The sequence below is a fragment of the Molossus molossus genome, unplaced genomic scaffold (genome assembly GCF_014108415.1).
Source record: "Molossus molossus isolate mMolMol1 unplaced genomic scaffold, mMolMol1.p scaffold_m16_p_3, whole genome shotgun sequence".
In the NCBI taxonomy this organism is placed as follows: Eukaryota; Metazoa; Chordata; class Mammalia; order Chiroptera; family Molossidae; genus Molossus; species Molossus molossus.
In genome coordinates, this window is record NW_023425366.1 from 110738186 (window position 1) to 110765900 (window position 27715).

At 49.9% G+C, this 27715-nt stretch overlaps 1 protein-coding gene across 21 annotated transcripts in view; it reads right to left on the bottom strand.

The window, feature by feature from the left end:
- Positions 1–27715, bottom strand: part of SNX29 (sorting nexin 29) — a 526970-nt gene that overhangs the window by 377104 nt on the left and 122151 nt on the right. For all 21 annotated transcript variants that reach the window (XR_004961818.1, XR_004961819.1, XM_036280935.1 and 18 more), the window contains exons 13-14: positions 7360–7423; positions 4592–4720 (exon numbers count right to left, since the gene is read on the bottom strand). Coding sequence is in view for 19 of the 21 variants with exons in the window: in XM_036280935.1 (XP_036136828.1) it covers positions 4592–4720; positions 7360–7423 (193 nt within the window). In the remaining 2 variants the exon portion in view is untranslated. The remainder of the gene's footprint in view (positions 1–4591; positions 4721–7359; positions 7424–27715) is intronic.

The following is a 27715-nucleotide window of genomic DNA, read 5'->3' on the forward strand; positions in this document are numbered from 1 at the left end:
TGCTGTCACCATGTGGGCACCAGGATCTTCCCACATAGTAGCAAAGAGCTGCCAGCAACTCCTGGCTTACATCATATCCTCTCGAGAATGCTATAACCCGCTGTGAGCAGGTCAGCCTGGCCACATGCCCTTCTTTGACCTGATCATGATGACCAAGGGATGGAAGAGGCTGACTGTCCAGGCCTGGACCGTCTAGCCTGCTCTGGAACCCAGGGAGGGCATAGTAGGCAACCTCCAAGACGGTCCCCAATGACCCCCACCTCCGGGCATGAACATCCACGTGCAGCCCCTCCCACACAATCCAAGGCTGATCTGGGTGACAATGGAACACCGCAGAAGTAATCATGTCTCGTTTCCGAGAGTGGGCTGTAAAAGACACAGTGACTTCCATGCTGGGTGTGTTCCCCTGCTCGTGAGTTCCTCGCTCTGAGAAGCCCCTGCTGTGTTGTGAGCAGCCACATGGAGACGCCCACCTGGCAAGGAACTGAAGCCTCCTGCCAACAGCCACATGAGTGAGCTTAAAGCAGCCCCTTCGTCCCCAGCCAGCTTTCAGGTGACCAGCTCCAGCCAACAGATGGACTCAGAGCCAGAACCACCCAGATGAACCACCCCAGGTCCCTAACTCACAGAAATCGCGGAGGATCGGGAGGTTTTAGGGTGCACTGTTTGGAGATGATCTGTTATACAGCAAGCAATAACTAATACAATGAATAGAAAAAGAAAAGGTCTCCCCAACAATGCACAACCCCGTTCACTTGCTTCTCTCAAAGGTACTTCTCATGTCACTGGGTGTCTTCTTCCTGTGAACACCTTCTCATAGCTTGAGTTTTCTCCATTCAGTGGGAAATGAGGAAACTAATGATTTAGGGAACAAGGCTCACCCATCCTGAACTGCTACTGATTCTAACGCCTCCACCTCAGAACGAACAGCTGCTTGGAGTCATACAAGCTCTGGGCTGGCTATATGACCCTGTTCTTGGTTGAGCCAAGAGAGCAAAAGAGGAAAGCCATTAATGTTGAGCACAAAGAAATGTGTAATAAAATGCTGAATTTGTTCAGTGATGTTTCAGTTTCACAACTAGCATATACCCAGAGCCAGTAAAACACTCATACACACTCTTAGAATACTTATAGCAGAAATAATTTCACTTTTTTCCGTCTGAAATATTCTGGTACTTAATTCGTTCTGCACCACTGCCGTTAAAATATAACTTTCGATTTGGCAAGGTTTTTTGGTAATATAATTATCATACTAGAGAAAAATGATGATAGTTAACATTTATTGAGCATTTATGAAGCACATTTATTGAGCTGACATACGGTCTCTCATTTTATTGTGCAACAACCCTCTGAAGTAGCGGGTTTTCTTAGCCTCAATTTATAACTAAGGAGATAGAGAAATTAAGTAACTTGCTCAAGGTCACACAACTAACAAGCAGTAGCGCCGCAGTCGGACCCCTGCATGCCAGAATCCTGCCACCGACCACTAGGCTAGACACTGGAATCATGCCACCTGCCACCTGAGCACACGTGGACCAGAGAACAGGGCGGCCCAGTGCTCACACACAGACCTGGCTCAGCCTCGCTGCCCCATGCTGCCCGTGCCCTCGAGCCCCCAAGCAACGCTGCCCACACGGGACCACCATTTGAGAGCACCGACAGCTACTCCTTCTGGCAAGAAGAAGGTCCTGCCAGTCAGCAAAGAGGAACTCTGCCTGGAACATGTCGGCCGCAGAATTTTTCAAAACGTACACACCCAGCCTCTCTGTTTGTTTTCTTCCTGTATTTTTCTTGAAGTAGTTGCTTATTTTACAAATGTTCCTTCTACCTGCAAACTGCAAACTTTCAGCACCTTAAACTCTGAGCTACCTGTTGTTTAAATGAAGAGACTGCAGGTTATAAAATGGCTTGGTTAAGAAAAAATTTTCTACTCCATTCCTGAGCTAAAATTTTCCTAAGAATTATCACATACTAAAATATGCTTCCTGTAAACACACTGGATGGCCAGAGCCTTATGTCCTGCCACACACACCTTTCCTCCTCAGTCCTCCAGTGTGGATGCGCTCAGCTTCTCCAAGTTATACGTGAGAAAATGCACGCTGGGAAAGTTAAGCAGTTCACCCAGAAACGCTCAGTCTTCACCCAAAGGAACAGGGGCTCAAGGCTAAGCTGACCCTTAACACAATTCAGATAGGACAGGGAATATAAGTCTGCCTTTCTCTGGTGATTCAGAACCACAGTCTCTGCAGACTTCAGCCTTGACTGTGAGCAAACAGCATTACACCCCAGAATCCTAGTTTGGCCAGGCAAAACGGTGGTCCTGCTGACAAAATGCCAAATTGGGCCCCGATGACTGTATTTGTCATCATCATTTAACTGTCCGATGCTCTGCAGATGTCACTTTAAAATGTAAAGAAAGGCCCTGGCCGGTTTGGCTCAGCGGTTAGAGCGTCCACCTGTGGTCCGGAGAGACCCGGGTTCGGTTCCCGCTAAGGGCATGTGCCTCGGTTGCAGTTTGTCCCCGGCCCTGGTTGGTCGTGTGGGTGGCAGCCACTCGATGTGTCCCTTTCACATCGATGTTTCCCTCTCTCTCTCTCTTTCTCTCTCTCCCTCCCACTCTATCTGTACAAAAAATGGAAAAATGTCCTCAGGTGAGGATGAAAAAAAATAATAAAATAAAATGTAAAGAAAGGAGTCCGGCCAGAGTGGCTCGGTTGAGTGTCGACTCATGCACCGAGAGGTCGCTGGTTCGATTCCCGGTCAGGGCACATGCCCAGGTTGTGGGCCCAATCCCCAGTGGGGGGCATGCAGGAGACGGCCGATTGATGTTCTCTCTCATTAATGCTCTATCTTTCTCTCCCTCTCCCTTCTCTCTCTAAGGTAAATAAAGGAAAATAAATAAATGAATAAAAAAATAAAAATAAAATGTAAAGAAAGGAGAGAAGTTCAGACTAGAGTTAGATGTGGGATCAGGGTGCCAACGTTCAATTACACGCGGGGCTGCCACATCGGTGCCACTCGCACTGAGCACAGGGATGAGAGACCCGCTGCTGTAGACTTGCTGACCTCGAGTCCCTCGCACATCCACCGGGCATATCTGTCTCCTGGCCTTACTTTGAAGTAGTTTTAAATAATAACCAATAAACGGTTTGTCTCACCTAAAATGGGGGAGAAACTGGAACAACTCCAATGTCCAGCAAACGCTTATTTTAAATTGGTACATTAATTCAATGAAAGGCTACCTCCAGGCATATGGGAATGGTTAGCATGAAGCTTAAAGGGGGTGGGGGGGGCAGAGTAAGAAATGACAGGCTACAGATTTTAAGTATAGTACATAAAAATATCTTTCCATGTGAACAAATTCCATAAAGATGTATGTTTTCATGGGAGCTGGGATTCTGGAGGGGTTCCATGTAGTTCTCCTTAAATAAGACATAAACAAAGTCACAGGAAAATAAAATGGCTCTTAAATAACAACAGGCTCAACCACACTCTTTTTTTTTATCCTCATTTGAGGACATTTTTTGCATTTATCTTCAGATAGAGAGGGAAGGAGAAGGGGAGTAAGAGAGAGAGAGAAACATCGATGTGAGAGAGACATATCGAGTGGATGCCACCCACACGACCCCAACCAGAGCCAGGGACAAACTGCAACCAAGGTACGTGCCCTTAGCGGGAACCGAACCCGAGATTATCCAGTCCGCAGGCCAAGGCTCCAACTGCTGAGCCAAACTGGCCAGGGCTCAAGCACACTCTTAACTGGGCAATGCACATGAAAACTATTCGCCAGCACCATTTTTCACCTGCAATATTATCAAAGGCCCAGAAGCTGGAACCGACCCCTGCAACCCCTGTGTGTAGGGCTGCAGGGTCACGCCCTCTCCCCCGCTGTGTGGAACGAGCATTGGCTCAGCCTCCACGGAAGGCAAGCTGATGATCTCTAGCCAACTGAGAAAAGCACAGAACTCTGACTCTGCAATTCTACTTCCAGGAATGTTTCCAACAAATATAGTCATAGAGGAGCAAAATAACAAATGCAAGGGTTATTCGCAGTGGCATTATTAGAAGTAGCAAAAGACTGGAAACCACCTCAATGCCTGGCTGTTGGCGCACTGGTTAAATGATCTGTTCAGTCAGGCAAGGACAGATGAGCTGGTAAAGATGGCGGCCCTGTGTACACCAGCACAGAACCATCTCCACATGTAGAGTCAGTGGTGTAGAAGACACGCCACCACTGGGCATTAAGGGAGAAAAGGAGGAAGGGAGGCGGGGAGGGAAATGAAAAGACAGTACGTGTGCACGTATCAGCTTGAGTGCGCACAGAGCATCTCTGGAGTCAGCAACATCGCCCATCGCCAGGGCACACTGGGTCACTGGACACTGCACACTTTAACCATGTATACCTTTTGTATTCTGAACCATTTACATACATATTATTCAATATGTATTCAATAAAATATTAAAATTTCAAATGCATAAATGTTATTTCCACTGGTCGTTGTCTTTCTTTCATTAGAAAGTGCTGTGAAGGTGTGCCTGGGTTTTAGTAAAGCCTCCCCGCGCCCACCTCCCAGCTCCTCTGCCCTCCTACCGTGCCAGTGCTTGGGTCTTCATGGCATGCCTCTCCTCCTGCTCAGCCACCTTCCTCTTCAAGCTGTCGACCTCTAGCCGGAGGGCAGCCGAGTGCTCCATCTCACCGTCCAGCAGGTTCCGCAGCGACCTGGACAGGGGAGGGCCCATCTGCTCAGATGCTGTTAACCTCGAGTCCATCAAGCCCAGAACAGTTATTTACCTTAGTCAAGTTCTAATTCATTTCCCACAAGGCTCTGCATAAACCACAATTCAAATCTATCTCATATAAATTCATTTAAGGAGATACCCAACTCCGCTCAAAAGTCTCAGAATAATAATTTGGATGAGCCCCAGGGGAATCACCTGCAGCCCAGGCTCTGCGTCCCCAATAGCCGGTGGGCAGCTTAAATCAAGAGAAACAATGAGTTGAGTGCATCCCGGGCAAACCCTTTTACAGACACCCCACCCAAAGGTGCGGCTTGCAGAGGCCACTGTGACACAGTCACACTGAGGAGGAGATTAGCAAAGGAAAGGATGCCGGCTCCGACCAAAGGAACAATCTGAGCCACAGAAGCAGAACAGGGCTCACCCCTACACATGCCTGCCCTCATGTCCACTTCCAGCCACAAAGCACACTTTAACCCTGACCCTCTGCCTCTCCAGGGACGACAAGCACATACAGAGTTTCATAGAGCTATCTAGTCTGACGTTGCATATATCGTATGTTATTAATAGTTGCAGTTTATTAACCCTCCAAAGCACATGCGCTTGCGAATCTGTCATCCTTGGTCGTGAGTAGCGGACAAGACAGCAGCTCGTCCAGAAATGACCGGAAGTGAGCCAAGCGTGGTTCTGCTGACCACTTACTTCACTGGGGCTCGACGGCTATGTCTAAGGCACAGCCACTGCCTCTGGTGCATCCACCTCCCGTATGTAGAGGCCACTTGCCACAAGACATCCGAAAATAAGCAAAAGTGTCTGACCTCCCCACCCCCACTGTTCACAAAACTCTCCAAGACCTGTGAGAAAATGCCCCCCTTGGGGCCTGGAACCCCCAACACAAATCATAGTAGGATGGTTTTCTTTCTTTGAGAAGGAGAAGAAATTAACAGACAGTGACTGTTGCTTCTCAGAAGGTAAGGAAAACCTATGGCTTCTTCCAAGATACCAGCTCCAGCCGGAGCAAGGGGGAAAATTCCTGCAATGTCTATGGGCCCTTTGCTGAAAGTTTTAGTTGGAAAAATCATGCTGTCTAAAGATTCTGTTTTAAAAAAATTCTCTTTAGTTTTAGAAGTCATGCTTGTTTGCTTCTGTATGTTTCCATAAAGGATGAGGGAGAAGCTTGTTGAGCAGGGCCCAAAATAAGGTTTTAAAAAGGAGAATCATGATTACATGTCACCATGGATGCTCAATTCCTGCTCTGAGTAAAAGGATAAGAGGGTGACATGAATACACACTCACGCACACGTGCGCACACAGGCACCAGGACCACCACGAACCACCCTCACCCCCAGGGAGCACCTTGCAAGGTGCTGGCCATTGAGAAGCTCCCATCAGCAGCCAGGTGGTGGTGACACAGATGACACCTGCCAGAATCTAGCACTGGTTTCAACAGGGAATAAGAGTCAAAAAACCCTTCGCCCTCTCAGTGTCTGCAACGGAGCTTCTGGGGAAGTCAAAAGAATTCAAATACCATCTTGTCCAAAGTATCCCTTATTGGAGAAAACTTGGAGACAAGTATTTGAAGTGCCTGCAACATGGCAGATAGGCCCTTAATTAAAGGTTACTCAAAACACTGCTTTACTAGGTCGACGGGTGACCACCAAGGGGTACATGGAGTTTCTTTTAACATGAAGAAAATGTTCTAAAATTGTGGTCACCACCACAGCATGAAGCTGTGACTACACTAAAAACCATTGACCTGTACCCTTTTAAATGGGTGAACTGTATGGTATGTGAATCGTATCTCAATGAGGCTGGTGTTTTGTGTGTGTATTTTTTTTTAGTTCTAAAAAGTCTGCTTTACCAAATTTTTAGTGTATTCTATGATCTCACTTATATACAGAATATAATGAACATAACAGTCTGAGGAATACAGTAGACCCAGAAACATGGAAGTAGGGCACAGACTGACATCCCTCAGAAGAGGGGGTGGGGGTGGGGTGGGAAGAGATAAACCACAGAACTTATATGCATGTATGCATGACCAATGGACACGGACAATTAAGCCGGGGACGGGGAGGGGGTGGGGTGGGGAGGGGGAGGGGTGGGGAGGGGGGTGCCAATGGGGTAAAAAAGGTAAAATATCTGTAACAAAAAAATAAATTAAAAAATTTTTAAAAAAAAATACAAATTAGATAAGATCTTGTAGTAGGTCTAATAGCCACAGTGATTTTGAAGTAGTGATAATTTTAAACAATTTCAAGATAGCTGTAACCACTATATCAGGATATGAAAATGTGTTTTCTATTGGTGACAAAGTCACAGTACTTCTAATGCTACTATGGTTTGTTGCCTGCGTTCACAGTTGAAATAAATTCTAAACTTTACTTAGAAAAAAAAAAAAATTTTTAGTGTATTCTAAAGTGGTCCATGAATGTAAGGTTTTCATTCCTTGCAAACACTCAGACTACAATATATATACTAAAGTGGTATTTTGCAGACAAAAATACAATTGGTCACAATTTTGTCCAAAAAGCAGCGTTTTCTTCACCCGTGTTGTTCTTCTGTCCCAGAGGTAGCATGTCTAAGGAAGAGACCCCGCCTCGAGCCTGAAGATCACGGTACCTGTTCTCTTCCTCCAGCTCATCCTTCCTGTTCATCATGGCCACGATGGCTTGTCGCAGCTCATCTAGGGGAAGAGAGCAAGTCAAATTAATCAGGGGATCTCGCTGTTACACCGTCCTCTCGCCAATCTGGATTATGTGCTATTTAAAGAGACTTGTCTAGACAAGTTCCCTTTCCCTTTCAAAAGTAATTCCTATACAGTCTAAGTTCTCCAAAGGGCTCAGGTGATCACCCTTAAATGCTACACAAAACAGAAGGGCAAGGCAGGGTGGAATAAACGTGAAGGTGTTTCCTTGGTGAATCCACTCAGCCACACTGCAAAACACAGGCTTGCGGTTTCTAAGTGCTTTCCCAGGTCCCTGCTGCTGGACAATATCTGTTTTGATTATTCCCAGTTACAGTTGTCTATCAACAGCAGAGCAGACAGCAGATCAAGTGACATTTGGGTCCACACAGACATAGAAATACTCAAGTTTACTAAGCTATCTGGTTTTCCTACACTGACTTCTATCAACAGTATACAGGAGACACTGTAGGGGGCGGGGGGCTTTCCAATACACATCCATAGGCACTTCTAGGAGCTACTCTTTTGGATGTCTTCTACATAGGGAAGTATTCAGTGACAGGAAACCATGCCTTTATAGTAAATAACCACCCCAGTGTCCTGTCTTCATCAAACAACCATCGTCCCTGTCCATCCACGTATTCAAGATGTTGTTCACCATATCATTTAGATCTCAAGCCCACAGCCCAGGTTTCATGGGGAAGAAAGGCAAGGAATGAATGATGGAGGCTCCTCCCAGTCTGTAGGTCAGACACTAGAGGCCCCTTGTTCAGATAAAGCAGGAGAAAACACAGACCCTCCTGTCCCTTCTTCCCCAGAAGCCACACCGGCGCGATGAGGGTCCGACACGGAGGTCTGCACCCTGGCTTCCTCAGCGCACTTTCAACGGTGTGAAGCCTGTGGTTGCACCATTATAAATGGAGTTCTAAGGCAGGCGTCTCAAGTGTCCCTCTCCTGCTGTCACCAAGGCGTCACGAAGGAAGACCAAAAATCATCGGGTCCACACACATTCACTGTACCTACAAGGCACAGGCACTGAATGAACAGAACAGACCGAAGTCCCTGCCTGCACGCACGGACCTCTCAGGGGGAGCAAAAGTGCCAGGAGGAAAACAAAAGCAAGGTGAGAAAGACCGACGGCGGGAGCGTGACGTTCCCACAGTGCTCTGGGAAGGCCTCTGCGAGGAGAGAACCTGAGCAGAGGCCTGAAGAAGACAGGACGGCCGCCACACGCTACACGGAGGAGAAAGCACACGCAGGCGTCCTGAGAGGTGGCAGCGTGGTCACATGAGAAAGGCAGAGTGGCTTGAGGAAGGGGCACTGGCAGGCACGAGGGCGGGACCCAGCAGACAGACTGCTGGGTCGGAGGGTATGGTGGGGAGCCAGAGCACGCGGCCCTCCCTCAGGAAGCTTCGAGTCTTGAGGACTTGGTGACGGTTCTAGCACCCCCCAGCTAAGGGTGTCGAGTACACTGCCGTTGGTGCCACGCACCAGCTCTGTGCGAAGCTATCTTTGTGTCCATCTCACAGGTGTGCAAACAGGCTCCAAGGAGCTGGAATCTGACTCTAAATCTGTCCAATTCCAAACTCTGCATTCCACCCCAGGAAGCAATGATACTTGCTACCATTTACATGCGGAGAGGTAAGAACCATTATTTTATCGACACCTCACACTAACGTTTATCCATTTTACATACGAGGAACAAACCGTGGGAGGTTAAGTCACACAACCGCACACCTTTTTTTGTTGTGGTTGTTAATCCTCACCCAAGGATATGTTTTCCATTGATTTTTCTTAGAGTGGGAGGGAAGAAGGGAGAGGGCGAGAGAGAGAAAGAGAGAGAGAGAGAAAAACATCGATGTGAAAGAGACACATGAACTGGCTGCCTCCCACAGGTGCCCCAACTGAGGCCAGGGATCAAACCTGCAACCCAGGTACACGCCCTTGACCAGGAATGGAACCCAAGACTCTTCAGTCTGGGGGCCAGCACTCTAACCACTGATCCACACCAGCCAGGAACACACCTTTAAATGTCAGAGCCAAGTCCTAGCCAGTATGGCCCAGTCAGTTGGAGCTTCGATCTGTGCACTGAAACCGACTGAAGTTCTCCCTTCCCCTGTCTCTAAAATCAATAAACATATCCTCAGGTGAGGATTAATAAATAATAATTAAGTAAACAAGTCCACAGCAGAGCCAGGATAAACCAAGGCCTCTGACCCCAGGCTGGCGATGCCACTCAGCCGAGGCAGGGGCCAGGGGACCAAAGTCGTACATGTGCTATGGCCAGAACCAAAGCCAATGAGCAGCACGGGTCCAGGTAATGAGGCCACGACTGGGAGTCTGAGGGGCTCAGTTCCTGGCACATGTCCTAAGAATAGAGCCATACAGGATCCTTTCAACTTCTCTCAATGTTTGGTAATTTTGTAATAGAAAACAGGCAGAAAAAAACATTTCCAGAAAAGATACTAAGAAAGATTGGGGAGAGAGCAAGACTGAGAAGAGAAGGAGGAGGAAGGTTAGGCCCACAGCAGAGTTCGTCAGCCTGCAGAGGCAGAAAGAGGCCGAGCTGCCCCTCCTCCCACACCAAAGCCCCTGGGAGAAGGGAGCTGGTACGGGAACCAGAAAAAGCCTCAATGAGGGGGCCACCCTCTGCCTGGAGTTAGATGGCTCAGAGCTCATGCGTGTGTTCATTCATCAGTAAACATCTACTGGGCACCTACTGGTTAGAAAGTACCTTTCAGACAGGAGAGCCAGGCTCCCGACTTCCCTAGGGAAGGAATGTCCTCGGAGGAGGACATAAACACACATTCAGGGTGCCCCAGGGAAAGTCTGATGACTGAACTCCATCAGTCACTAGGTTCTGGCTCAGGCCGCCAGTGTGTGAGGCTCAGAGGAGAGATGCCACGGGACAGTGCCATGTCCAGGCACGGCCTCCTATGGACTGCAGCAGGGAGCACTAACAAGTTGGATGAACTCATCCTAATCCTAAAGTTAATGAAGTTTAACTGAAAACACTGATTAATCTGAAAAAAAAAAAAAGGTAGTCATTTATTCCCGTGACACCACAGCCATGAAAACAAAATCAGGCTTATTATATTATGAAGACAGGCAGGGCACTATTTCATTGGCTTTTCTCTTCCAGAAACCCAGAGCAAGTGGGACACTGCAGGTGGGGGGCTTTGGGGGGGGGCTTCAAGGGGGAGGCTGCAGGGGGGGGCTACAGGGGGGACTGCAGGGGGGGCTGCGTGGGGGCTGCTGGTGGGGGGCTGCACGTGGGGGGCTGCACGTGGGGGGCTGCGCGTGGGGGGCTGCGCGTGGGGGGGCTGCACGTGGGGGGCTGCACGTGGGGGGCTGCACGTGGGGGGCTGCACGTGGGGGGCTGCACGTGGGGGAGCTGCGCGTGGGGGAGCTGCGCGTGGGGGAGCTGCACGTGGGGGAGCTGCACGTGGGGGGCTGCACGTGGGGGGCTGCACGTGGGGGGCTGCATGTGGGGGGCTACACATGGGGGGCTGCACGTGGGGGGCTGCAGCTGCATGCTGCGCACACTCGGGAAACGTCTCCTGCATGCCAAGGCCTATCTGAGATCTGAATTCCCTGGCAGGGCCTTCTTTCCCACTGGGATTCTCAACTGGCCTGACCTTCATATGGGGCAAATAAATGGGATATTCATAATTGCAACGTGGGGCTGGAAGAGGTGAAATCTCTTCGTTTGTTAAGATAGGTATTTTTGGAGCAGTTTTAGTAAAACTGGGAGGAAGTACAGAGATTTCCCCTATACCCTTGCCCCCGCACACACACAGCCTCTCCATCAACATCCCCACCAGCGTGGTACATGTGTTATAAATGATGAACCCACAGTGGGACATCGTCATCACCCAAACTTAATATCACGACTCACTCACTCACATCCTATGAGTTTGGACAAATGTTATAAAGACATGTAACATTATAGTATCTAACATGTTAGTTTTGCTGCCATAAAAATTTGTGCTCTGCCTATTCATCTCTCCATCCATCCCCACAACCCCTGGTAAAATCTCCTCTTAATTAAGAAAACTACACTCTATTCGCCAGGCTTCTGACTTACACTAATGAACCCCTCGCCATGGATCTGAGCGGGGTGAGCTGAGCAGAGCGCACAGTGCAGGCACCCCCACCACCGGCGCGCTCCGCCGGGGTGCCCTCTGTCCCTAAGCTCCGCCAAGCCTTTCCTGGAGGGAACAGCTTGCCCTTGCCAATGTGATCCTTATGCTGAGATGTTGTGTTATGCCCTCTCCCGCTGTCACCAAGGTGTCCCCACCTCTTCACCTGGCCTCGAATGCAGAGACATGGTCTGTCTGGGCCAGCAGCCTCTGACCCGGGGCCTTCCTGAGCGGCTCTCTGGAATGACTGTCACAGCACTGCGCTGTGCCTACCCACAATGTGCGGGCCCCTCCCTAAGATGCACATCAAGAGTTTTCCATTGTGGGAAGAACACTTAACATGAGATCTACCCTCTTCAGCTTTCTAATCACTACATGTAGGCATGATGGTGTACTACAGAGCTCTGGAACATCATTCACCTGAAATTTTACACCCACTGAAAGCAACTCTCCATGTCCCCTTCAACCCAGCCCCTGCAACCGCCATTCTGCCCTCTGTGTCTCTGAGTTTGACTATTCTAGATGAAGTGGGATCAGGCAGTATTTGTCCTTTTGTGTCTGGCTTATTTCATTCATCATCATGTCCTCCAGGTTCATCCATGCGCTTACATAAGTCAGTATTTCCTTCTTTTTAAGGCTGAATAATATTCCAATAGGTTGTTACTGTATGGATTTGTTGGCCAGAGCCTGCTTGTCCTTGTTTTCACCTCCCCCTCCCAATCTGATGAAACTGATTGGGAAGCCCTCCCTGATTTCCCTACCCTGGAAGCAAGCTGCAGACTGTGCAACAATTAACCACCTCGTCTCCTGCAGTCAGCACACAGCTCCTTACACAGCACATCATGCATCTTGGGTTCCCAGCCCTCCCACACTCTGGGTGCTCGGTCGAGGTTTATGGGAGATGAAGGACCCTGTGAGACTATTCCTATCTAACTGCATTGCCACTAAAACAGCGAAAATAACAGCTGCCATGCGGTGAGCACTTTCTCTCTGCAGCGTCAGCACCTGACAAGCCTTGTTTCAATGCTCACCCCCACCTGATGAGGGCACTCAAGACTACAGAGTGGGAAACTACGCTGGGACAAGTTGCCTGCAGGGTCCCAAGTGGCCTTCCAAACCATAAGGCCGAAAACTGTGGAAATTATCCTGGGCAGGACCAAAAGCTGAAGAGAAATAAAGGGCTTTCCTGGGGAGGTGCAGGGGCAAGAAGGCAGCCAGGTAGGGGGTCCAATAGCTTCCACTGCAATGACGGAGCAGGATCCAGGAAGAGCTGCTATTACAGGCTCCTGGCTTCCGAGTTCAAACCCAGCTCAGCTACTTACTGCCTGGTTATCTCAAGCAGGCTCCCAGCTTTACAAAATACAAAATGGGGACAACTCCACCTTCTCTGCAGGATGGTTGGAAAAGCAAATTCAAGTTACCAGCCTAATGTACGCACTGCACTGAATGCAGGGAGGTAGTTCAGGGTCCTGGATTTTAGAGCACAGTCTCTAGAGTCAGGACCCAGGTTCAAATCCTGACTCTTTAGCTGAGTAACTCGGGCAAGTCACCTTCCCTCTTTGAGCACCAAGTCTCGTATCTTTAAAATGGGATCTTAACAGTCACTATCTCATACAAGTGTTGCAAGGATTCAATAAAGTACTATGTAAATGAGGTGCTTAAACAATGCCCAGCACATAGAAAACATTCAGAAAATGTTACTGATCGCTATAAACAGTACCTTTCCTTTCAAAGGCAGGTGAAGAACAGACAGGGACAAGGTAGCGTGACCACTGAGTGCGCATTGGTTCAATTAAACCCATTTTCAGGAGATAGGAGATTTACTGAGCTTCTGTACACGTTGACCTTGAGAAATAAAAATGAATTTTTAAAAGTGGTCTATCCCCTAGGTCAGCAGACTAGGTAACAAGATTTTCGGATTTATACAGACCACCATGGCCAACGTGGGAAATCAGACCAAGAGTGAGGGGTCACCTGGAGGAGATCGAGCGAGTGCCTGGGTGCTAGGCTTTTAGTGCCTCTCAGACTTTCCAGCAGAAAACTATACTTCACAGGGGAAAGAAAACTTAGAGGAAGCACTGTTTCCCAGGAAGTCCCAGAAAACATACGAATAGCCACAGTCACCGTAACGAGGTATCTTGCCCACACGCTCACCATGAAGGGGGCACAAATCACACCGCACAGAAGACACCGAGTGATGCCCTCCGCTGACCCAGTGCACACCATCAAGCTGGCAGAGCCCTTCCCGTCCACGCTGTGCATGTCCAGCCTCGTGAACCATGTCCCAGAATTGCATCAACTCCAAAACGACCGAGGACACATAAAGCAGTATTCTGATACTGAGACGATTCGGGGGCTGGGGGGGAGACATATCACAGAATAAGGCTGTCAGACTGTCCTCTCTGCCTTCCCCATGCTGCCACCACAGACCATTTTCCATTGGGTTGAAAAGGAGATGGTCCAAGAGCTGGTATCACCCCCTTCCCCGCAAAAAACCACTGGTTTCAGCAGGCTTTAACTTTACATGCATTCCCTTTGCTGACTCCTCTTGGGAGGTAAAGCTAGTAGGTAAGGTTTGAGTTGATTTCCATATATCACATAAATATTATATGTCTCCAAGCCAGGGACACTCACTGGCAGCGGTGCCGCCTAACTTGTAATTTTCTCTCCTGTCCCCTGCATGGCACATCCCATTATCTGTTTAGCCCATCACTGTGGTTTCCTTCCTCTTCATTTCCTGCCAGCAAGCACTCTCCCCAGGCTGAGAAGCAAAGGACCACCCGTCTCAAAAGCGGTTCCTGGCTTGGCTTCAGAGAACCAGACAGCCAATCTGGTCAAGTCCACGGGAGAACGTTAACTTTCATCCTAAGCCATTGATGTGGGATGAAGAACAGCATTTTGAATCACTGAGGGAAAGATGGATCCGTGCATAAATATTGCCAGGGCAAGAAACCATTTTGGGAACAAGACACAAGATTTAATTTCTGCTTCTGCTATGTATTAAAATAAATTTCAGATGTAATAATTTAAATATGTGAAATGCAGCAACAAAAGCTCGATCAACATGTGAACAAACACGTATGCCATCCTGGGGCAGCAGAGGCCTTTCTTAACGTGAAACAAAGAACAAGTCCATTAAGGAAGGAATTTTGATTTTCTTTTTTTTTTTAGCCTCTGCACACCGAGGGCCGATCTAACAAGTCCCACATCAGGGCGGCAGATAGGCAGCCTAGAAAGAACACAGGCTTCCTCAAACCCCAGCCCACCCCCCTCATCTCACCTCTATGACCGAGGGCAAATGACCATCTCTTTGCTCCTCAGTTCCCTCAGCTGAAAAAACTGGTGCTAATATTGCCAACCCATAGGACAGGGCAGGGGTCGGCAACGGTTGCACTGGACACGGCCACGCTCGTTCGTTTTCACGTCGTCTGTGGCTGCTTTCATGCCACAATGGCAGAGCTGAGCTATGGTGACAGAGAGTGAGGGGCCTGCTTGGCCTAAAATACTTCCCATCTGGCCCTTTACAGGAAAGGTCTACCAACCCATCTCAGGAGAACATCCGCAAGCTCTTCCTGCGTCTCCCCTTGCTGGCCCTCCATGCAGGGCTGCGGGTAGCTCTCTGTGGTGAGGCATGGGACCTGCCAGACACTCGGGCCAACTGGCGAGGCCACTGACTAGCCACCAAGAGACTGTAGACCAGGCTTTAACAGATGGGAAATGGCAGTCGAGCAGCTGCTGCCCCAGACACTGTGGATCCCTCCCCACATCTTCAAAGACCCCCTCAGCCTTGCCTCTGGTCCCTCTGGCTGTCCCTGCTCAACCTTCTTGCCTGGATCTTCCTCCTGCAGAGGTGGCTGCCTCTACACCCAGGGCTCAACCACGACCTCCACCTGCAGACGCCCGGAGCTCCAGCCCATGCACACCACAGCCCCTCCACTGGGCAGGCCTGGATGTGTCTCCTTCGCTCCTCCCGCTTCATCTCGCACCAAATACACCCAGGCCCTTTCTCTTGTGCCTCTGTGTCTTTGCACAGGCTGCTCCCAGCAGCTGGAAGGCCTGGCTGACTCCCCTGTTCAAAGTCTCCTTCGAGTTTCAGCTCGAGATCACCTCTTCTGTGACACCTCTGCCCTCTGGCTGTGGCGGATGTGTGAGTCAGCAGGACTGTCCTGTCTTATTCATGCTCCTCCTCTGTTCCCAGAGGCTTCCAATTCCCACCCACCCGAGCTGCAGCAAGTGGGACCTAGAGGGGCCGGATGAGTCAAATAAGCCAAGCACACTGAGTCTTCCAGAAGTCTGGGATGGGCCAAGTCTATGCTAGAGATACAGGAGGGTGAGAGCAGATGCCTCTCACCCAAGAGCTGGAGAACGAAGTCCCATGTACTCCACCCAGATCCACCTGCTGCAATGCAAGCCGAGGGCAGTTTGCCAGGGTTCTTCTATCACCAGATGCAGAGGCCTGGCCAGCAACAAATGAGGTGCAGACACAGGGCAGAAGCCCACCAGAGAGGAGTTGGTGAAACCTCTCAGGGCAAGCCCACCGGCACAGAGAAAGTGCTGAGCTCAGCAAAGTGGCTGGCGTCTTAAATGTCAAACATGGGCCTGAAACGGGCAATAGCAGTGGTTCTCAGCCTCCCTGATGCCGCGACCCTTTAACACAGCTCCTCATGTTGTGGGGACCCCCAACCATAAAATTATTTTCGTTGCTACTTCATAACTGTAATTTTGCTACTGTTACGTCTTAGGCGACCCCTGTGAAAGGGTCGTTGGACCTCCAAAGGGGCCGCAACCCACAGGTTGAGAACCACTGCCATGGAGGAACCCAAACTCTGGACAGCACCCCCATCACTTCGGTAAAACTCACTTTGGCTGACGGTTTCTCGTTGTACAAATGTAGCCTAAACAGCTGAGGGTGCCATGCAGAGACCATGTGGCCACGGGAATAAGGAGGCACCACACAGAAACAGCCACCCTAGCTCCCCCCGGACGCCACCCACCCCTGCCCTCCTGATCTAAGCCTAAGCAGGTCCCATGTCCTCACAGCCAAACAAGCCAAGGAGAGTTCACTGGACCCCACTCCGCCCAAGCTCCCGCCCACCATGGAAATACCTGTTCATCTACAGGCCTGGCTACCACGGCCCCACCCGCAAGCCTGTGAGTCCCTTGAGAAGGGGGGCCCCAGGGCCCCCACCGCCCCTGTCCACGATGCACATGAGAGACCTGAAAAATGCATCAAGGCTGGATGAACAAGTGAATTAACAAGCGAGTGAATGACAGACACCCACTGGGAAAACGCGCCCCTCATCTCCAGGAACTGAGTTTGGGATGGGATGGGCAGAAATGTCAACCGCATTTCACAGGAAGTTCAAGGCCTCGCCAGAGAATGCTAACCATCGGGTTCACAGCTGCAATTTCCTGTCCCGGTGGCAGGCATTCCCTCTAATTGAGCTTTCTTCCAATATGTGTTTTGGGACGAGATACGCATGGAAGGGAGGGGGCAAATTTCCATGTATCATTACCATAACCTAAAACTGGACAAGCCTACAAAACCATTCCCCTTGGCACCCACTATGTGAATCCCTGATTTCAAACAGATGAGCAGACCAGGGACCAACCTCCAGCCCCCAGGGACCCAAACATAGCACAGGCACATGCTACAGATAACCTTCACCCATTCTCGAAATGATCATGGGCGTCAGAGGTTGCTATATAAAGTACTGAAACAGTGACGCTGAAGGAGGGGTGAGAGCCCTCCCACCTTCAGCCATTAAAGGCCCTCCAGGGGGCAGGTTATCTAGAGAGAAAATGATCTTCAACTCCCTTTTCCAAATTACACGGGAAGGAGATTCAACGAGAACGACAGCCAGATGCATACATCTGGACGTACCCATGCACCTGCTCTCACTCTCTCTCCCTCATATACATAGATCTGTATGATAATTCTTTGGCTTTATATAGCATCTTTTTCCAAAGACCTCAAAAGAGCCTTTACAAACATTCCCCTGGGGCCCATACTCAGTTATATTTAAAGAGAGCGCTCACGAGAGCACATGTACAGAAATAAACGTTCTTCTGTGGATATATACTTAACCCAGAATGTCATTTTCAAACTTAACATACTGTTTTTGTTCCTTTTCTGCCTACCCACTCTCTTTCCTTTCACCTTCAAGAAAAGAGATAGCCTATATTCAGCTCTAAGCATAACTTTTGTTTTGTTTTGTTTTGTTAACCCTCATTCGAGGATATTTTTTCCGTTGATTTTTAAACAGAATGGGAGGGGAGGAGGAGAGAGAGAGAAACCGATGTGAGAGAGACACATGGATCAGCTGCCTCCTGCACGACCCCAAGGATCGAACCTTGCAACCCAGGCCGTGCCCTTGGCTGGGAATCAAACCCGAGACCCTGCAGTCCACGGGCTGACAGTCTAACTGCTGAGCTAAACTGGCCGGGGCCTCTAAATGTAACTTTCCAAACCAATCTTGGGCCATTCTTGCTTTTTGTTCTGTATCTCTCTCCTGCTTCCCTCCCTTCCCCCCAACACCCAGTCCACCCAGGATTCTGACTGCAATTTGTTAGTATGAAAAAAAAAGTACCCCAAAACATGTTCCCAAAGCTTGTGTGGCCAGTGGCTCCCATGTGTTGATTGTTTTCATAGGCCCAACGAGACAGAAGGCACTCTGAATACGCAATCTCATTTAATTCTCACAACATTCCCCGGGAAACAAGAATCGTGACACCCACTCTATGAATAAGGAAACCAAAGCCCAGAGGGCAGACTGCCCAACCCACACAGCCAGGAGGTGCAGGGCCAGGACCCCCTGGCAGACTCCCTGGAAAGCCTGCCCCAACCTGCTGAGCACCAGGCCTAGCTGTCCCCTCCAACGTCTGGAGCGCAGGCCCTCGAGGCACAAGCCAGCTCCCAGCGTGGCCTCCAGCACTCTCCCAACCTGTCTCTGTCCTTTCGGAAAATCAGCAATCTGATCCCATCTGCTCCCCTCTCCCACTGCTGTTTCTACATGATCTGGGAAGGAGAAGAAACGGTTTTAAAAATCTATGGGAAGAGACTGAGAAATATAAGAAAACCACAAGGGACAGAAGAAAACTACCCTGTAAAGTTCTAGACTTTTTTTTAACTTTTCCATATGGGTAATTCGGGGATCTCTTGCTCATTTGTGTGTTCTCTCTTTCACACACACATACACACACACATGCACGCGCATGCACACCTTGTTTATAGTGACTCGTAGTATAGCCCTTAAGGCAGGTGTCCACAAGCAAATTCCAACGGGGCCACACAAGCAATGCCAGCGCTCAGAGGGACATGGGACAGTGGAAAGAGGAGAGGACGTGCCCTGCTAAGGCATCAGGCTGCCCCCACTTCTCATCTGTCAAGAGAAGCCAGAATCCATGTTTTTATACAAACCGATTTTTTTTTAATCCTCACCCGAGGACATTTTTCCATTTTTTGTTCAGATAGAGTAGGAGGGAGAGAGAGGAAGACAGAGAGAGAGAAACATCGACGTAAAAGGGACACATCGAGTGGCTGCCACCCACACAACCCAACCAGGGCCGGGGATAAACTGCAACCGAGGTACGTGCCCTTAGCGGGTACCGAACCCGGGACTCTCAGGGCCGCAGGCCAACGCTCTAACCGCTGAGCCAAACCGACCAGGGTATACAGATCGAGTTTAAAAGCTAGTAACTAAAGCTCTTAGCAGGCAAGCCCAACAGATCATGGCAATGGGCCACTACTTGGGCCCACTGCCCTCCAGTTTGAGTTCCTGACCACCAATCAGTTTGCAAATGTCAAGATAAGTAGCACACATGTGTACAGCTGTTTTTTTAAAAATCCGCTTTCTGCCCCACATCAGAGAATGTCAAAAGTACAGAGTTGGAAGGGGCCTGAGGGGCACTACTGGAAGCAGAGACCTCCAGGCGGTGGAGAGAGTGGGGAGTGACCAGACACCCAGGCAGCTCCCCGGGAACCTCAAAGGGATTGACTCAGGGACCAAAAGAGGTCCAAGCACCCTGCCCTGTCCCACTCAGAAAGGCCTAGAGAAAACCTGGGCACACATGAAATCGTCAGAAGTTTACTAGGAGTAACTGGGGATGGAAGGGGATCTCTTCATTTCAGACAGTTCCACATATTTTATATCCAGGAGTCTCTACATTTATTCTCTAATGTTTAAAGAAAAAGAGGCACCCACACATCATTTAGCTTAAACAGGCGTCTCTCTGGAAGAACTAAAACTGACACAGTTGCACAGGGTGCTTCAGGGGAAGAAGCAGAACGGAGTGACCTCTCTGGCCAGTGAGAAGGGGGAAGGGTGGGGAGGAGCACAGTGTGGTTTTTCAAAATAATGTACTGAGATGAAATTCACGTAACATAACAGTAACCATTTGACACTGGGCAGCTCAGCGGCATCTAGCCATCCAATGCTGCGCCACCGCCGCCTCCATGTAGTTCCAAAACAGCTCCCCACCCCACAGGGAGACCCCTTGCCGGGAGGCAGCTCCTCCACACTTGCCCCTCCCCCGGCAACCACTGTTCCACTTTCTGGCTCTGACACGTCCCATTCCAGGAATTCCACATAAATGGAATTAATTGCACAGTAAACAAACTTTTGTGTCTGGCTTCTTTCACTAATGAGCATGACGTTTTCAAGGTTCAGCCACAGTGTAGATCGGATCAACACTTCATTCTTTATAACACTGAATATCCCATGATGGACAGATCCCATCTGATTTATCCGTTCATCCATTGATGGACACACGGGCTGTTTCCACCTGTTGGTGATTGTGAATAGTGCTGCTGAACGTGTGTACATGCACTCGTTTGAGTCCCTCCTTTTATTTCTTTGGGGTACAGACCTGGAGAGGAGTTGTGTGATCATTCAGTAACCCTGTCTCACGTTTCAGAGAACTGCCCCCATTTCCCACAGGGAGGAGGCACCACTGTTTAGAATCATGACACCTCACAGGACAAGTCAGAAACTTGTACGGTAGATATCTACGTCCTCACCACCCAGCACAGTCAGTACTGATTATTTTACTAAATTCACTTCAATATAGTTTAACAACAAATCATTACAGATTTAGCTGAAAATAAATCCTGGAGAATGCGACGGAGTTGAGAGGAAGGGGGTGAAGACAGCTGCTCACTGAGAGAGGCCACTGCGGGGTGCGGCCGGGTGGCTCACTGGGCATCGCACACGCCTGCTCTCCTCTCCTTCATCAGTGTGCGGGAAGCGCTGGCCACAAGCAGAAGCGTTCTGTAAGAAAGCCCCAGTGAGAAGCACGGGACCGACACCGGTGACGTGCGAGTGGAACACAGGTGTGAATTAGACAGTGTTGGGTACATGGGGAGCTACAGAGAGCAGGGCCTACCTGCTCTTCACTGCAAAACAGCAAATCAGTGGGCACCCATGGAGACGGTCGTTCTGCAGAGGTGTTCACGTGGGCAGTGCTGGATAACAGGCCATCCCCCTGCGGCCTGGGTGATTCCGTTTAGTAACCCCACCCACCCACAATCCACACCCAGAGCCACAGGCCTGTGCTGTGCGGTAGGGGCCAGCCAAAACCAGCATGTCCTATCCCACCGGGCCCGTGTGGGGGTTACTGGCCTGGCTCCTAACATCAGTGAATCTATAACCACTGGATAGACTGAGGAGCCACCCTCTTCCTTGGGGGTTGTGGCCAAGAATCCAATTTCTATCACAGGACAGGATGCCCAAGAAGAGAACAGCTCTGGCAGCCCCACTCCTGCCCTTCTGGTGCCAAGATTCCACTGCCAGAGTTCTCTGGCCCCTGACTCCACAGGCTTGCAGAAAGAAGTCAAAAGTAGATCTTCCATAGAGAATGATCCCTGGGGCTGACCAGATCTGTCAGCATCCCAGACAACATTTGCACCTTGATCAAGAGACAAGGAGGCAGCCCCACCCCGTTCTGCCTGGGCATCTTTACAGGTGCAGGAGCACAGCCCATAGTGCTAGATTACAGAGGGTGACGTCTCTGCTGCAGGAGGCAACTCTCCTGCCTCAAGACTCAGGGAACAGGCAAGCCTCTCCCCGGCTCTCGCTCTCAGGCCTGGACCTGGCATGGCCTGCAGAGCAAGGCAGCACCCGGGTGGTGCGGAAGGTGGCCTCGCCACAGGGAAGAGAGATGACGCAGACCAGTAGGGCAATGGTTCTTCAGCCAGGCTGGGCTGCACATTAAAACCACCTATCAAGCTTTTTTTTTAATGCTCAGACTACATCACAGACAAACTAACTCAATGTCCAGGTGGGATCAGGCACCAGTAACGCTGCTCCGTCAGTTCAGACGTGCAGCCAAGGTTGGAAAGCGCACTGTGGGACACCCCGAGCTGAAGACGTCTCAGCACAGCAGCATGGCTACAACCAAGACGCGAAGGCTTCTGCTGTGGGCCAGGCCCTGCCTAAAGAACTTGGCAGACGTTATCTCAATCAGTCTTCCCAAAACCCCAAGGTACATGCTGTCACTGTTCCTACTTTGCAGATAAGCAAACTAAGGTTCAGAGAGGTTGAATAATCTGCTCAGGGTCCCACAGCTAGGAAGCAGGGACAGCTGTGTTCTTCACCAGGGGATTGCACAACCAGAGGCGGCAGGCCTCTGTCCTTGGTGCTGATCAATCACAATGGTTTCTCTGGGGAAGTTTGCAGATGTTTTTCCCCTTGGTGGTGGTGGTGGTGGTGGGGTGACTGATATATGTACCCCAATTCTCAGACAAGCCTTATTAACTGTTCCAGTGTGGTCACAGGTATGTTCATAAAAAACAGAGAGTCCACATCAGGGCTAGAGCATTACAGGGGACACAGCACTCCCAGAGAAGACATGCGGTTTCCATGCAACTGGTAAGCAGGCCGAAAGGGAAAAATAGATGGAGAGGAAGAGACAGGGCCTTGGGTTCTAGCTGCCCTGGTACACATGACAACTTCTCATCCACTGCCAACCTTGAAGGATAGGTCGGGCTTGGCTATATTAAAGAAACCAATGAGTTTCTTATTTCATGGAACTGGTGGTGTCACCACCACCACCCCCCACCCCCCACCCCCCAGCTTTGCAGGTGGAAAACTGAGAAGTTACAAATGACTTCCCCAATAACAGCCGCTGGCAGGGCATATGCTATGTCCAAACATTGGGTGAAACTCTGTGCACAAATTATCTCATTAAGTCCTCCAAACAACCCATGAAGGAAGTGCTAGAATCAAACCCATTTTATAGGTAAGAAAACTGAGACTCAGAGATCAGAACACAGGCCATTTGACACTGGGACCCACAACCATAGTTACCATGTGATACTGTCTCCCCAACCCCATGGTGGGATCTCAGAAAGAAACCAGGGTCCCCTGCCAGCTCTGTAACATACCCCAAAATCACCGTGCTCCAGATGCTCACTGAAGAGACAAAGCCTAAGCAGGTTCCGAGCAGAGCCAGCGTGGTCACAGGTCATGGACATGATTTCACCCGCTTCTCATCTCACCTCTACTAACAGAGCCCGCAGGAGAGAGATCCAGGAGCCATCCAGTTCTGGGGACCCAGTGCTGTCTAAATGCAATGGTGCTCCTGGATGCTGGAGGTATGAGAGCAATAACACTCCCTTATTTTACTTAAGGAAGCTCCTGTTACCTGCAACCAAATGAGTCATCTTATATGCTACACCTTGGAACCCATGCTGAGCTGACACTGGGGTCAGTGGCCCGTGAGGTGGGACACACACAGGACGAGAAAATGACATGCTAAGCAAAGATGTGTGAAGTGAAGAAAAGTAACAGATAAAGACTCCGGGTCCAGGGCTGGCTCAGCTGCTAACTGGCAAGGTGCTCTAGGTGTTCCACACCCACTTGTGGTCCCAGATGTTCAGGCTGTAAAGCAGGAGGTTAGACAAGCTGATTTTCTGGGGTCCTTTTAGCTTTGAGATGCTGTGATTCATCAGGAGTAGCACATGAGCCTTTCCAGTTTCTGGCTCCTGCAAGCAAAAGTGGCATATGAGGCGTCCCCATCATCTGCTCCTAGCCAGTGGCCAGACAACCAGCAGACACGTAGCTGAGACCTGTCTAAGGCCCCGGGTCTGCCGTGGCCCCAAGGGCTGCGACACCAACATCTGCTGCGATTGGTCTCATGCACAGCAGGGTAGCAGGGTTAACTGATGGCAAGGAAGATTAACTGCATGTGAAATACCCATAAATAATTAGGACCTCAGCTGCACAGCTTCCTTCCACCCTCAGGCTGTAGTATCACATGTGTGGGCAATTCTCAGACAGACAGACCCACACAGACGATCTGCAATTAATTAGAAGCACACAGCCACTGCAAGAACACGGGCAGCTCTCACACCAGACTGAGTGCCTCCAACTCTACACTGTCCTGCTCTATCCCTCGACACTTTGATGTCTGTTACTCAGAACAGGATCTCCATGTCACCAAAATGGACTGTGTTCTAGTCCCAGCTCTGCTCCTTACCTCCTGTGCAGCCACATGTGTACATTGCTTGCCCTCTGGTTCTGTTTCCCAACTAAACTGGGCATGATGGCACCTACCATCCACCTCCAAAATAATGAAGGTGATTCAAGGGGAGAGAGGGCATGAGGTGCTCATAAGGAAGAATGCAATGCTAACCCCTGGCTAAGCAGTCACCCCTCCGGTCACCTCCTTGGTCATGGACATCAGGGAAGGGAAATAGACCAGTGCTCCGGAGTCTATAGCCAAGGCAAGTAAGGCCCAGAAAGGTGAAATTACAATCCAGAGACACCCAGAACACAAGTGGCCAAGACACAATGGCAACTGCTTGGCTCTCCGGACACTGAGCATCAAGTTTCCCGACTCCACTGTGGAATGCCACAATGACTCCCTCCAGGCGCCCCGATTATTGAGAGCAGAAGCAATCTCTAACCTGGACGGAATAAAGAAGGGTTCCCTTCATCCAGCAGGAAAAAGATGTGTCATCAAATTGCCCCCAGGGCAGGCAACAGAGACCCCTAAACTAAGAATAGGCTATTCAAGCCCAGCTATGTGGTATGTGAGACATGGGCCCCTTCCCAACCTCCAACTCCCCCTCCCACCCTGCAGGGTATGATGAAGGCCATCTGTAAGCGGACTGTGAGACCTTGGGAGCCTGGCCAGCTCCTTGGCCAAGAAATGGCCCAACAGCAACTGTTCCTGATGTGAGCCCAGGTTGCAAACAGCTTGCGATTTGATCTCACACAGCTTGCGAGCAGGCACAGCCCCGCAGGCCGTTTGCTCTGCTCTCTGTGCATAACGCTGAGCTGAGAAGGCCTGTGTTGTGGAAACTGCACTAGCCGGCCACCCTGGGGCACACCTAAGTCCTAGTAAACCCATGTCTTCCACAGCCGATCCTTCTGGCTTCTCTCTTTGGAATCAGCAAGCAATGCACTGAGGTTTTTCTCGGACCTCGGCTCTCTGTAGAACACCAGCCATATTGGAGGAAGAGTGTGTAATTGGAAACTGAATAATTAGTGGCCTTTAGCATTCATGGATTTAACTCTTACTCCTATTTTACCTCTAAAACCCAGCTCAGACATCCTCTCCCACAGGAAGCCTTTCGGACTCTGCAAAATGAAGCCAATTCTTCTCCCCAGGTGGCCTGAGGACCTCCGCTTTACCTTCTACAACCTTCCCTACTAAATGGAGGGTTCTGTGAAAGCCGGATACAGCCCATCACCTCTGAATCTCCCTCCCTCCCACGTCCAGCCTAACACAGTGCCTGACAGCAGGACCTCAGCCAAGGTGCGTGGACAGGACGAAATCAGTACCTGATCACTCCGGCAGCTTAGGGACCAGCAAGCACCAAGTTGCCTCTTCACCAAGAGCCTCTGTCACCGCCTCTGTTCTAGTTCAAGAGGCTTCAAAAGGCCGGGAGGAGAACTGCTGCTTTCTGAGTCGAGTTCCGACTGGAAGGAAGTGCCGTGGCTCATGACCGGACTGTCACTGTGGACCAGCCGCTGGGGGCTCCCTTCTCAACCCCCCCTTCTCCATCAGAGGCTCCGGAACTCTGAGTCCCTCAAGGGCAGTGAAGGGAGAGCTGGCAAGTCAACCCTAACTGGATTCAATCAGTACCTCATCACAGCTCAGCAACCCAAGGGCCAAAAACACCAAGTTGCCTCCTCACCAAGAACCTTCTGTGACCACCCTTGTTCTGGTCCAAGAAGCTTCAAAAGACAGGGAGGAACAATAACCTGCATGCACTTCCAGCTTCCAGCAAGTCATAGCCTGGAACCCTTGCAAAGCTCTGCAGGCCCCTGCACACCCTCTGCTGGCAGAGCCCGGGAACAGTGACCACAGGGTGGACAACCTGCCATGCCAAGCACCTGCTAGACCTTCGCCGGATGTCCCCTCACATCTCTTCCAGAGGAACTGAAGCAGGCAACATGGGGCTCAGGAGATTGAGTGACCCCCACACTATCAAACCTGAACCCTCTCTCTTCAGTGACCTTGCTTTACTCCCGCAGCCTCAGGAAGATCTGACACTCTGGGCTCTGAAATGGTCCAAAGTGACTCTCCACAGCATCCCGGCATAACCTGCCAGCCACCGGCACTGTTCAGCCTGGGTGACTTCTGTCACACGACACTAAACTGACTATTGATGGTTATGCCGAAAGCCACTCCCAAGCCCTCTCCTTTGCTGCATTCCCCTGACAGGCTGGAAAGCCAGAAACTTGCTTTCCCAGTTTTCCTTGCAGCGAGAACAGCCACGTGACTCAGTTCTGGTCACCGCGATGGAAAGGGAAGTCCACCAGGTGGTCTTTGGGGAAGGCTTTTATCTTCCTGATAAAGAGAAGAGAAACCAGGTGCTAACCCTTCTCCCTTGCTTCCTGCTTGAAAATGTATATAGTATCCGCAACAGCAGCAACCATCTTGCCAACATGAGGCAACAGTGTTAGGATGAATACCAACCCCTACAGAAGCTGGGTCGAACCCTTAGTGGCACTGAGCTTCTGCACCATGCAAGCAACCACTTGCCTCCAGACTTCTTGTTATAGGAGAAATGCAGGCATGCCTCAGAGACACTGCACGTCCAGTTCCCAATCACTTCAATACACTCATAGAGCAAGTACTGCAATAAAGCTAGTCGTAATGTTTTGGCTGGGGGAGGGTCTTGCCTTTAATGTATTTTAAAAATCTGTGAAGATCAATAAAACAAAGCACAATAAAAGGTGTGCTTACATAAACATTTGTCTTGCTATATTAACTTTTTATTTTTTTATTAATTTATTTATTTTTGTTACAGATGTTTCTCCTTTTTTCCTCCCCTGATTCCCTCCTTCCCCCTCCCCCCCCGGTCCCCAGCTTTGTTGTCCATGTCCATTGTTCATGCACACATGCATACAAGTTCTGTGGTTTCTCTCTCCCCCACCACCCCCTCTTCTGGGGATTGTCAGTCTGTACCCCACTTCCACGTCTCTAGGACTACCCCATTCTTCAGACTGTTACATTCATTATATTCCACAAATAAATGAGATCATATGATACTTGTCTTTCTGTTTGGCTTGTTTCGCTTAGCATAATACTCTCCAGGTCCCTCCATGTCGTCTCAAAGGATAAGAGATCTTTCTTTCTTACAGCTGCATAGTACTCCATTGTGTATATGTACCACATCATTTTTATCCGTCTACTGATGGACACTTGGGTTGTTTCCAGATCTTAGCTATTGTAAATAGTGCTGCTATGAACATGGGGGTACATATATTCTTCCTGATTGGTGTTTCAGGCTTCTTAGGGTATATTCCTAGAAGTGGGATCACTGGGTCAAATGGCAATTCAATTTTTAATTTTTTGAGGTAACACCATAGTGTTTTCCATAGTGGCTGCAACAGTCTGCATTCCCACCAGCAGTGTACAAGGATATTTTTGCATTTATCTTCAGAAGGAGCGGGAGGGAGAGAGGGAGGAAGAGAGAAAGAAACATCGACGTGAGAGACATATTGAGTGGCTGCCGCCACCCACTCAACCCCAACCAGGGCTGGGGACAAACTGTAACCAAGGTACGTGCCCTTAGCGGGAACCGAACCTGGGACTCTCTTGTCCGCAGGCTGATGCTCTAACTGCTAGCCAAACCAGCCAGGGCCATAAACACTTCTTTAAGTCAGTTAATTGGGTTTCTGATTACTCGCAGCTG